Source organism: Polychytrium aggregatum, assembly GCF_025602895.1.
Source record: "Polychytrium aggregatum strain JEL109 chromosome Unknown BJ171scaffold_37, whole genome shotgun sequence".
Classification (NCBI taxonomy): Eukaryota; Fungi; Chytridiomycota; class Chytridiomycetes; order Polychytriales; genus Polychytrium; species Polychytrium aggregatum.
Window position 1 is genome coordinate 358,995 of NW_026516239.1, and position 10,773 is coordinate 369,767.

At 58.9% G+C, this 10,773-nt stretch overlaps 4 protein-coding genes across 4 annotated transcripts; 3 read left to right on the forward strand and 1 right to left on the reverse strand.

Moving 5' to 3' along the window:
* Window positions 1-4: 4 nt before the first annotated feature.
* BJ171DRAFT_199367 (uncharacterized protein) lies at window positions 5-2,423 on the reverse strand. The gene is made up of 3 exons (XM_053106260.1): window positions 657-2,423; window positions 373-483; window positions 5-209 (listed from the first exon to the last, which is right to left on the reverse strand). Exons 1-3 carry the CDS (start codon window positions 2,235-2,237, stop codon window positions 90-92), a joined length of 1,812 nt encoding a protein of 603 aa, XP_052963853.1. The 5' UTR covers window positions 2,238-2,423; the 3' UTR covers window positions 5-89.
* Window positions 2,424-4,082: 1,659 nt separating this feature from the next.
* BJ171DRAFT_570225 (Adenosylhomocysteinase) lies at window positions 4,083-6,015 on the forward strand. Its single transcript, XM_053113621.1, has 2 exons — window positions 4,083-4,214; window positions 4,643-6,015. Exons 1-2 carry the CDS (start codon window positions 4,199-4,201, stop codon window positions 5,917-5,919), a joined length of 1,293 nt encoding a protein of 430 aa, XP_052963854.1. The 5' UTR covers window positions 4,083-4,198; the 3' UTR covers window positions 5,920-6,015.
* A 231-nt stretch (window positions 6,016-6,246) lies between these two features.
* Window positions 6,247-9,766, forward strand: BJ171DRAFT_517230 (uncharacterized protein). The gene is made up of 8 exons (XM_053112119.1): window positions 6,247-6,836; window positions 7,075-7,219; window positions 7,363-7,398; window positions 7,487-7,807; window positions 7,973-8,053; window positions 8,172-8,341; window positions 8,475-8,615; window positions 8,710-9,766. The coding sequence occupies exons 1-8, from the start codon at window positions 6,624-6,626 to the stop codon at window positions 9,670-9,672; spliced, it is 2,070 nt and encodes a 689-aa protein (XP_052963855.1). The 5' UTR covers window positions 6,247-6,623; the 3' UTR covers window positions 9,673-9,766.
* Window positions 9,767-9,951: 185 nt separating this feature from the next.
* On the forward strand, window positions 9,952-10,741 carry BJ171DRAFT_517233 (uncharacterized protein). Its single transcript, XM_053112120.1, has one exon. The coding sequence runs from the start codon at window positions 10,086-10,088 to the stop codon at window positions 10,533-10,535; it is 450 nt and encodes a 149-aa protein (XP_052963856.1). The 5' UTR covers window positions 9,952-10,085; the 3' UTR covers window positions 10,536-10,741.
* Window positions 10,742-10,773: the final 32 nt, after the last annotated feature.

Consider the following 10,773-nt stretch of genomic DNA (forward strand, 5'->3'; position numbering starts at 1 on the left):
TTGCTCTTGCCAGACCAAGACACCAATCTGCTCAGCCGCTGTTGAAAAGTATTCCCCTTCCCTTCCCGCGTACCACCCACATCCACCGTTCAGTCGCGTTTGATGGATCGAGGGCGGCCCCTCTTCTTGTGCTCAACGTCGATGCAGTCAGTTTTACCCATATGCTTGCACCGACGACAGGGACGGCCACTGTCGCAAGCCAAATGTGCCTGCAAACATATCAGAAGCCAATCAGCAGAGAAAAACCTCTATGCCCATGGGTGGTCAACGGCGGCGTGCGATTGAGAGTGACGAGTCGATTCGCAGCAGCGGGGGTGGATCAATCGAGCGGGGACGCCACTACTGGCGCTGTGACTGTGTACAACGGACTACCTTTTTGCAGTGGATGCAGGCCTTGCCCACATGTCTCTGTCGCTTTGGGGCGACGACGGGTTCGCAATCGTCGATCCCATCGATAGACACCGAGACCAGCTCGATGCTGACCTGGTGAACCGACCACCGGCCAGGTGTGGGAGTGTTGGGAGTTAGCATGGTTCAGCACCAGGTCGAGGAGACGCAATCTCGAGTGCACATTTGCTCGAGCACCCCAACTTGAACACGGTGCTGCACATTCCCACAGAGCCCAGTCCAGCCCGCTGTTGCTGTGCGCACCGCACCTGTTCGTCGCTCACTTCCTTGAGTATGCGCCTGGCGGAGGCGGAGGACCGGCTCTTGGTCACGACCGGTGGGTCGTCTTCAGCAGAGTCCATACTCGGCTCGCCATCGATACCGGTCCTAAGATATGTTGCGGATGAGGCGGATTGGAGATGAAGTATGTCCATGCCGTACTCCGGAGTCTCCGAGCTTGGTCTCCCACAAACAGCAACGCCGTCATCACATCGGCCAGCAAACGAGAGCTCTGACTGGTAATGTAAATCGTCCTGGCTGTCTTCATCTCTGTCCCCGTCCCTGTCGAGAGTTTCATTTCGGGCGCCAGTGCTTGAGTCTACAGCTGGCCCCAGAGCCTCGATTTTGACGGCCTGGTTGCTGAATTGGAAATCGTCACCTTTGGCGATGAAACACTCCTCGCCAATTCTCATCTCGGACCAAGTGCAGACATTGACTTCAGTACCGATATTGCCATCGCTATCGCTGCCATCATCGTCACTGACGCTGACGCTGATGTTGGCGTTGACATTGACATTGACATCGATATCGTCATCGATATCGCCATTGTCATCAACGTCGATATCTGCACCTGCATCTGCATTGATTTGGACGACATCATCCTCGTCGGTGTCCGCATCGACCGTGCACTCGGACAGAGGCTGGATCAGTGTTGGCTGTGCCAGGTTCGGATTGACGGTCAGAGTTTGAAGCGGGTGCTGCGAGCGACGCTTGCCCAGAGGCAGAACGGGCGACCTAGATGCGCGGCAGAACATCTTGTCGCCAGCGTCAAGCGACACATCCATAGAATAGGAGTCTGCGCAGAGATGCTTGATGGCCACCCTATCTTGTGCAGCTGAGAGCCCTTCCTGTGTGGTGGGCTCATACAAATGCCCGCTCAACTCGCTTGGCTCAAGCAAGCCGTGCGACTGAGACCAGAGACGACCGTACGCATCGATGTGCGGTTCGACTGGCTGTGGATAGGGCTCTGCATGGGAATAGAAGTGGTGGAGCGGGCCAGGAAAGGTTGGAAGCCCTGCTGAGAACACGCGCCGAGGTGGGTAGTTTGAGCCTGCATGCAGCATGGGCCGGCGACCAGGGAGCGCTTCGCTTGGGTGCGAGAATGCATGCTTGCCGTCAAATGGATACGGGTGTTCTCCAAGGTATATGTCCAGAGGAGCCGGCGGTGACGTTGCAGAAAAGGACAGATGGCGCGTGGATTGGTGAATGGCATGAGCAGCCTGGGACGATTCCAGTGAAAGCATTGCAGGCGGATGCGGCTCGGATTGCGGTAGCGTGTGTGTGGTGATAGACAGTCCGTGGGAAACGTCGGAGGCACTGAACACATCGACCCTCGGTCCATGGTATGGAGCGCGGAGCCTGAGCTGTCGCTCTCTGGACACTGGGTGGCGATAGTAGAGTGCCGGGTGATCATGATTGGGAAGGGCACTGCCCATCGTCTCAAAGGTTGGTCCTGGGTTGTGGCATAGCTCTGAGGCAGCAGGCCGAAAAGGATGCGGATGAGTCTCGGGCTGATTTGGATCTGAATAAGGCAGTGGGTTTATGACGGCGGCCCCAAAAGCAGAGATCATTTGCAAAGACAAGGCTGACAAGTTGGCAATCCGACAGGGTGAGTGAGGCAAAGAACAGATAAACGATCAAAGAGGGTAAATGGATCGACAAACAGGGGGGCAAGACGGCGGAGATTTGACTTTGGACTGGTGGGATGACTAACAAAGGGATCAGGCAGAAAAATCAACAACGTGAGTGGAGACGAGTGCACAAATTCAAGACTGTATAATGGACCAGGAAATCAGATATGCTAGAGTCAGTCAGGTATGGCCAAGGATCGTGGAAGGAGAGAGTCTCGATTGCAGAGCGACAAAGACAAGCAAGTATGACTGCAGAGGCAGAGGAAAGCTTCAGCGTATTCCGTGATGCCACGGTAGAGTCAGGAGAGTCAGAATGGTGCGTGCGAACGAACTAACGAAGCAGAGCGTCGCCTTTGGAAGTCAAGTACGACGAGACAGGATTCGTGTCAAACACTACGAGCAGCCAGGGGCAAAGCGAGCAACTACTCGAACAGAGCGCGGGTCTCGGCCGGGTCTAGGCCAAAGCACGAGAGTCAAGTCACTCCTTTGGGGGCCGCAGACGCAGAATGCAACAGGACGTGTGAAGCCTCGAGCGACGCGTGGTTGATGACGACCCGGAGTGGAAAGACTGGGGATCTCTGATCGAAGTGGTGACGAATCGGCTATCTGCAGCGGTGTGCCTGGACAGAGCGAGGACAGGGTTTGGGGATGCACCCAGAAGTGCAGGACTTGGCAAGCAGGTGCAAGCAGGTGCAAGAGGGCAGAGCGAGTATGGACTGGGGGGCGGCCGCCGAGACCGATGCCTCGAGGTCTGGGGGAGGGGAGGCTATGATGCCCCCATCTGTGATTGAGCTCGATCTGGTGATTGCAGAGACCAAACGATGGCTGGCAGGAGCAGCTCGAGGGTCCTGCTGAGGCGTCGGGTTTGGACATGGTGATTGGAGACGATGGCAGACAGGATGGCCAGGGTGGAGCGAGGCATGGAGCGAGCGAGCGAGCGGCGTATGAACGAAGGGGTGATAGGGGTAGTGGATAGATGTGTGAATGCGCGAGCGTGAGTGGGAGTGGATTTGCGGGAGTGAGTGTGTGTGAGTGTGAGTGGGTGTCTGAATAGGGTGGAAGTGTGGATAATGGCAAGACCGAGCGATGAACGACATGCCGTCGGTCGATCTTCACATCGGGCATCTGGAACAACCCGCTGCACCAGGATCATGGGCGACCTGTCCGCAGCCGGCTCCCACATGGAAAGAGGCAAGCGCCAGGGGCACCAGCCCGCAGACCGGCGAATCAGCGCGATGCAAACAGCAGCCAATCAGCCGCAGTGTGTGCAGGGACAAAGGAGGATTGCTGGCAGCCAGAAAGCGCAACCCCAGAGTGGAGCAACCCCACATGCATCGCCGCAAGGGTGGATGCGAGGCCTGCGACGGCCATGGGGGTGTGGCTGGAGAAACAGGCTCGGACGGGCTCGGCGACAGACCACGGGGCGGGGCGGCTGCTCGGATGCATCTTCTGGCGGCTGCACGGACAGGTCGTCAGGTACTCTCGCACCCAGACTCGCACCCAGGCTTATGCCCAGCTGGTTCCCAGACTCGTTCCCAGGCTTATGCCCAGGCTCATGCCCAACCCGCTTCCTCCTGCTGCATCGGCCAGGGCGCGCTTCCCCCCTCGAGCCACCGCCCCAAGTCCAAAGCCCGGCGCCGCGGCGTCGCACAGCGTGTGAAGACTGCGCACGCCCGCCAACAATCTGGGGCACTTGCCTTTTCGGGCGTGTCCCAAAAGAAGCGCAAAGAAGACTGCCGCTGCGCTCAGCGGCCGTGTGTCGGCGGGCAAGGCCTCTGGGTGCCTGGCGACAGAAAAAAAAAGCCCAGGACGACGAAAAAAAGATCCCGCGGCGGGTCTATAAAGACGGCCGCCGTCGCCGGCTCTTTCGCCCAGCACTTCCCCGTCAACCCTCATCGAAAATGGTCTACAAAGTTGGTGAGTGCCCTGTTGCGCTCGCTTGCCGCACCCGCTGCCGCGATCGACGCCGTGCTGCCGCGATCCGTGCAGTGTCGCTGCGTTCATGTTCACACATGCGTGTATGTGGCCGGCGGTCCTGCTCATCGCGGCGATCGTGCCTGCCATCGCCGCTGGCTGGCCGATCTCTGCTCTCCCGCTTGCTCCCGGTGATCGATCTGTCTGGATCCCGCGGCTGCGTGTCTCGTCGGATCAGGCTGTCGCCTCGCGACACGCTGCCTCGACAGCGTCGCAGATCGCAGACCCATCGGCAGATCAGATCTATACCCTGAGTCTTGCGTGGCCTCCCTTTGATCGGCCGTGGGTTTCCACAACTCCGCATGCTGCGTTTTCGCCGACAAGTTGCTGATCGCGTTCCCCGCTTGCCTCCTGCCTCCCCTCCTCCACAGCTGACATCACCCTCGCTGACTTTGGTCGCAAGGAAATCGAGATCGCCGAGGCTGAGATGCCCGGTCTCATGTCCCTCCGCCAGAAGTACGGCCCCTCCCAGCCCCTCAAGGGAGCCCGTATCTGCGGTTGCCTCCACATGACCATCCAGACTGCTGTCCTCATCGAGACCCTGACCGCCCTCGGCGCCGAAGTCACCTGGTCCAGCTGCAACATCTTCTCGACCCAGGACCACGCCGCTGCCGCCATTGCCGCCACCGGTGTCCCCGTCTTTGCCTGGAAGGGTGAGACCGATGAGGAGTACGAGTGGTGCATCAAGCAGACCATCCTGGGCTTCAAGGATGGCCAGCCCCTCAACATGATCCTCGACGACGGCGGTGATCTCACCGGCATCGTCCACAAGGAGTACCCCCACCTCCTCAGCGGCATCCGCGGTGTCTCCGAGGAGACCACCACCGGTGTCCACAACCTGTACAAGATGCTCAAGGATGGCGCCCTCAAGATCCCCGCCATCAACGTCAACGACTCGGTCACCAAGTCCAAGTTCGACAACCTGTACGGCTGCCGCGAGTCGCTCATCGACGGTATCAAGCGTGCCACCGATGTCATGATTGCCGGCAAGGTCTCCGTCGTCGCCGGCTACGGTGATGTCGGCAAGGGCTGCGCCTTTGCCCTCAAGGGTATGGGCTCTCGTGTCATTGTTACCGAGATCGACCCCATCAACGCCCTCCAGGCCGCCATGGAAGGCTTCGAGGTCACCACCATGGAGGAGGCCGTCAAGGAGGCTAACATCTTTGTTACCACCACCGGCTGCCGTGACATCATCACCGGTGCCCACTTTGAGCACATGAAGGACGATGCCATCGTCTGCAACATTGGCCACTTTGACATTGAGATCGATGTCGCCTGGCTCAAGGCCAACGCCCAGTCCAAGGTCAACATCAAGCCCCAGGTTGATCGCTACCTCATGAAGAACGGCCGCCACATCATCCTCCTCGCTGAGGGCCGTCTCGTCAACCTCGGCTGCGCCACCGGCCACCCTTCGTTCGTCATGTCCAACTCGTTCACCAACCAGGTCCTCGCCCAGATTGCTCTCTGGACCGACACCCAGGCCTACCCTCTTGGTGTCCACCTGCTCCCCAAGAAGCTCGACGAGGAGGTCGCCGCCGCCCACCTCGACAAGCTCGGCGTCAAGCTCACCAAGCTCAGCAACGTCCAGCAGAACTACCTCGGTGTCCCCGTCGATGGCCCCTACAAGCCCGAGCACTACCGCTACTAAGCGGCTCTTTTCCGCCTCTTCATCCCATGGTTTTGTAATCTGTAAATATACGACCAGCGCCGTCTCCTGAGACCGCAGGAGTGGCCGCACCCAAAATCCACCGTCCCGCCCCGTGTGAGTGTGAGTGGTGAGTGGATGCGAGTGCCTTTGGCAGCGATCGAGTGCATCTTTTGTGCCTGGGATAAACCAACGCCGGGGCGGCTGTCTTCAGCAATCGGCAGTAGAAAAAAAAATGAATTTCATTTGCCTTGGGCGGAGCGCCATTCGTTCGCCGATCGCCCCAGTCCTTTTGTTCGCCCGCCAACCCAAACGAATCCCCGTCCGCTCGCCGACACCACCCAGACCACATCCGCTCGCCCATAAGCATCACATCTGCGATCGCCTGCCATGCCCAGCGACCACAGGCCCCAGGGGCAAGCCCCTGCTGCCTCCAAAAAGACATCCTTCCAGAAGCAGAAGGAGGCAGAGGATCTCAAGAAAAAGGTAGCTTCTGCACCTCCGCCAAGCGACCGCGAGATCGCTGCGACTCCTCCATGAACGCCGGCCACCTCCTCAGAGCGCCGCTCGCAAACGACCCGAGAGCACATACCGCACACCCGATCCTCCTCGCAGCTGCGATCCGTCGGCACTGCCGCTGCGAGGGTCTTTGGCCATACTAGCCCCCCTCACTGACCATTGCACCCACCCCTCCGAGCCAGAAAGAGATGGAGGAAACCGCGCGGGCATATGCCGATTTCGTTGCCTCCTTCACCGAAGACAATTCGCTGCCATTTGGTGGGAAGGGCTGGGTCAAGGGCGGGACCATCGTCCCGAGCACGCTTTCGGACCGACCTGCTTCCTCCAGCGACGCCCCCAGCCGTTCGTCGCAACTCTACCTTCAGAAGCAGCGATTTGTGTCGGCCACGGAGAAATCTGAGGTAGGCAGCTGGATGCAATTCAATACCGTTGCGCTGGCTTCCTGAAACCTAGAGGCCGAAGCAGAACGAAAAACAATCGTCTTTTGGATTCGGTGCACTGAGATGTCCTGGGGCCCATCACCGACCCTTCCCCGTTCGGCTGGCATGTGCGGGCCTGTACTGGCGTGGCTGTCTGTCGAGCAAGCCGAGGGATCGCCCAGAGTCATTAAGCTCTCACGCATTTCCATCGCTCGCCCAGCCGCCTGCAGCTCCTGCTACAGCCGCACCGGCTTTAGACGCCTCGAAAGCGAGCAAGAAACGCAATCTAGATACGTTCTTGGAGGAGATCAAGCGCGAGCAGGAGGAACAAGAGATCCGACTAAAGTCCAAGTCAATGCACACTGGTGGGCATCGGTCCGGTGGGGGAGGGGCGTTTGTCTCCAAACAGATCAGAGGAGATTGTCTCAGCGACTGGGTGATGGCCATGACAAACGATATTCTGGAGCCATGGACTGATTTACGCCTGTTTGAATCGCCCACGACACAGACTCTGGCGACCGGGCGTCACTCACTCTCAAGGCTGGTAGGTGCAGGATGTGATTTGTCTTGGGGTCGTCAGCGCGCCTGTAATTCTCGGCCCTGACCACTCCTCACCCTCGCTCTGTTTCCAGCCTTTGAGGAAAAGCCCGGGTCCCACGACATGGGCGATCCCGACACCACCAATCTCTATGTCGGCAACATCAACCCTGCCGTCAACGAGGAGATGCTCTGTCGAGAGTTTGCCGTCTACGGACCAATCGCCAGTGTCAAAATCATGTGGCCGCGAACCCCGGAGGAGCGCGAGCGGAATCGGAACTGCGGGTTTGTCAGCTTCATGAAGCGCGAAGATGCAGCCGCGGCGCTCAAGGCTTTAGACGGAAAAGATATTCTCGGCTACTCGATGCGCCTCGGCTGGGGAAAGGCGATTGCGCTTCCGCCTCGGCCCGTATACGGTACGTTTATGCTGCGTGGCCAGCACAGCTGCTCCGATCGGCGCTCCACACAAAGCCCACGTTCTGCCTCGAGCCCAGCCTAACGCTACTCCATTGCCGCCCGGCCATGGCAATACTTGCTGCACCGAACCATCTGGCACTCCTGATGCGTCCGTTACGGCCCAGTGCTCGAAAAGGGCGCGCAGAATCTCCAGACCGGACTGCCGTTCAATGCATCTCCATCGACTTCCCAGCCAGGATCCTCGCGTATGTTGGATAGAGGTCTCCCAAAGCAGCTCCTACGAGTCCCGCCTTTTCTTCATTGCACCAAGCGGCGCTGGATTGGCTGTCTCGGATATGTGACTGACTCCCGTGTCGGTGACAGGCGCCCAGCCGCGACTGGAGGTCCAGGTTGTTCGTCCAAGTGACCACGAAACAGTGATGCTGATCCACCGGACCGTCGAGTTTGTGATCCTGCACGGGCCCCTGTTCGAGGCGTTGATCATGGATCGTGAACTGAACAACCCCAGGTTCACGTTCTTGTTCAAAAACGACGTGAGTTTGAATCGCTGCAGCTGCTGTTGGATCTGGATCCAGGTCTAGATCCTGAACCTTCCAAAAACGTTCCATCCGTTCGACTGTGGCACTCATTCATCACGGCATCTCCTCTGGCGCCCCGCTGGCCCAGTCAATCGAGCATATCTATTATCGATGGAGGCTGTTCTCTGTCCTGCAAGGCGATGGCAAGAATCGATGGCGACTCGATGCATTTCGCATGTTTGATGAAGGGCCATACTGGGTTCCGCCCGAAATCCCCTTCGATGACGAGGTTGGCTTGAGCTGCGCTTCGATACCATATGATGCTTTGGACAAGCAGGCGCAAGTTTCATCTAACCTCCAGTATCTTGGCTGGCTCACCCCAGTACTTTGCCGGCGACGAGTCGGATTCCTCGGTCGACTCGGTTGAGTCGTCGTCCTCCAACAAGGCCCCTCAGCGTCGCATGCAAAAGGGGGCACTTTTGCCTGCCCAGCGAGCCAAACTCGAACGCATGCTGCGGAAGATCACCATGACTCGCGGCGATATTGGGCGGGCCATGATCTTTTGCATCAACCACTCTGATGCAGCGGACAAGATTGTCGAGATCATCACAAAGTCGCTGATGATTGCTGCGACGCCAGTCTTCCCGACCAAGATCTCACGGCTGTTTCTTGTCAGCGACATTCTGCACAACTGCGGCACCAGTATCCCCAATGCTTGGAAGTATCGCGCTGCGTTTGAGCAGCAGCTCCCGGCTATCTTTGAGCACCTGAGCAGCGTTTGGCGCAAGATTGGCGGCCGTCTCCGCGCCGAGCAGATGCGAAAGGCCGTCTACAACATCCTGAATGTCTGGGAAGACTGGATGATCTTTAGCAAGGAGTACACCGATCAGCTGCGCTCCATGTTTACGTACAAGGCCGTCGAAGACGAGGAACCACCCCAGGCCATGAGCGACGGATTCCAGAGCCGCCTGAAGGAGCAGCAGAGCATGAAGATTGGCGTCTGGGCCATGGGCGACGACGATTCGGCATCGAAGGCGGAGGGCTCGCCAGCGTCCAAGTGGAAGCCCGTAGAGCCGGCGTCCGAGGGCTCTGCCGCTGGTGGAGGGTTCAAACCCAGCAAGTGGAAGTCGGTCGATAGCGATGTCTCGCAAGGCGGTACTCCGCAGAGCCGCCAAGACACGCCGGCAGCAGCCACGACCGAGACAGCCGCGGAACTCGCCACGGATGAAGATGAGGACGACGAAGACATTGACGGCGTGCCCCTGAACCTGCACCAAGCCGCCAAGACACACGATGATGCCTCCCTGCCTCGCAAGGGCTGGGTGCCTCTGACCGACCTGCGGTGAGGCCTGCAGCCGTCCTGCGATTGAACATGGCGGATGCAGGCTCGTGTTCGGCACGCCGGCAGCATGCACCTTTTCAATACACTGACTTATGGCGAAGAAGATGGCGAACCGACTCGGTCGCCAGCACACAGCGTCTGGGTCATGGCTGGTCTGACTCGCTGCCACACACACACACATGCCTGTGTCGTGGTCACGGGTCTTGTCACAGTCTTGTCACGTGCGGCGATCTGCGCTTTTTTTCGTCGCATTGCCCAGCAGCGGATCCTGCGTCCAGATCGTTGCAAGTCCAGATCGCTGCGAGCCCAGATCGACTGTTCCCGCGGCGCCCCCGTTGCCCTGCAATCGCCCTCACGCCATCCTCGATTCCTAGCCAGGATCGTTTACGACACCTCTTCGCCAACCCACCCGCATCGATGCTGCCGATCAGATACACCGCCCAGCGCGGGGCCCGCTCATTCTACTCGTGGAACATCCCGACCAACACACCTCGAGTTGCTCTCGACGACGGCAGTCTGCTGATCCACCGTAAGGCGCCGACGCCGACTCCAGTCCAAGTCTTCCGCAGCGAGTCGCAGCTGCCTCCACTTGCCCGCCCCAACAAAGTCGAGCGTCCCCATCGAGCGCTGACACCAGCAGAGGTGAGGGAGGCACAGACCCTGCGACACAACGACCCCGACAGCTGGTGCGTCGAGTACCTTGCCGAAAGGTACAATACCTCGGCCGAGGAGATCATGGAGAAGGTCAAGGCCCCAAAGATCCGCAAGGAGTTCCTCGTCGAGCGGGAGGTCGAGCAGTTCGAGCGCCTGGGCATCTCCAAGAAGAAGGCTATCATCGAGCGCATCCGGAGAAAGTCTCTGTGGTAGACCGTCCCTTCCCTCCCCCGACCGACTCGATGGCGATCTGTTCATCGCTGATCGCGACTCTGTCTGCAGGATAGAGGAGAGGTTCTACTGTTGCGTCGCCTCGCGCTAATCACAGCCCATGCAAAATGAAAGTGACGCCCTGCTTGAGTCAGGATCGTCGCTTATTTCCTGGTCCCGAATACACACCCATCCATCGTCCGCCATGACCAAACAGCGCACCAAGGAGACCGACATCGTG

Excerpts from the sequence above, each read along its gene's own strand:
- BJ171DRAFT_517233 (XM_053112120.1), top strand. The coding sequence starts at position 10,086 with ATGCTGCCGATCAGATACACCGCCCAGCGCGGGGCCCGCTCATTCTAC.
- BJ171DRAFT_199367 (XM_053106260.1), bottom strand. The coding sequence starts at position 2,237 with ATGATCTCTGCTTTTGGGGCCGCCGTCATAAACCCACTGCCTTATTCA. Across the intron at positions 484-656 it reads AGGAAGTGAGCGACGAACAG|GTCAGCATCGAGCTGGTCTC; the intron begins GTGCGGTGCGCA and ends TCGGTTCACCAG. Across the intron at positions 210-372 it reads CCTGCATCCACTGCAAAAAG|GCACATTTGGCTTGCGACAG; the intron begins GTAGTCCGTTGT and ends ATATGTTTGCAG.
- BJ171DRAFT_517230 (XM_053112119.1), top strand. The coding sequence starts at position 6,624 with ATGGAGGAAACCGCGCGGGCATATGCCGATTTCGTTGCCTCCTTCACC. Across the intron at positions 6,837-7,074 it reads CGGCCACGGAGAAATCTGAG|CCGCCTGCAGCTCCTGCTAC; the intron begins GTAGGCAGCTGG and ends TCGCTCGCCCAG. Across the intron at positions 7,220-7,362 it reads GTCCAAGTCAATGCACACTG|ACTCTGGCGACCGGGCGTCA; the intron begins GTGGGCATCGGT and ends CCCACGACACAG.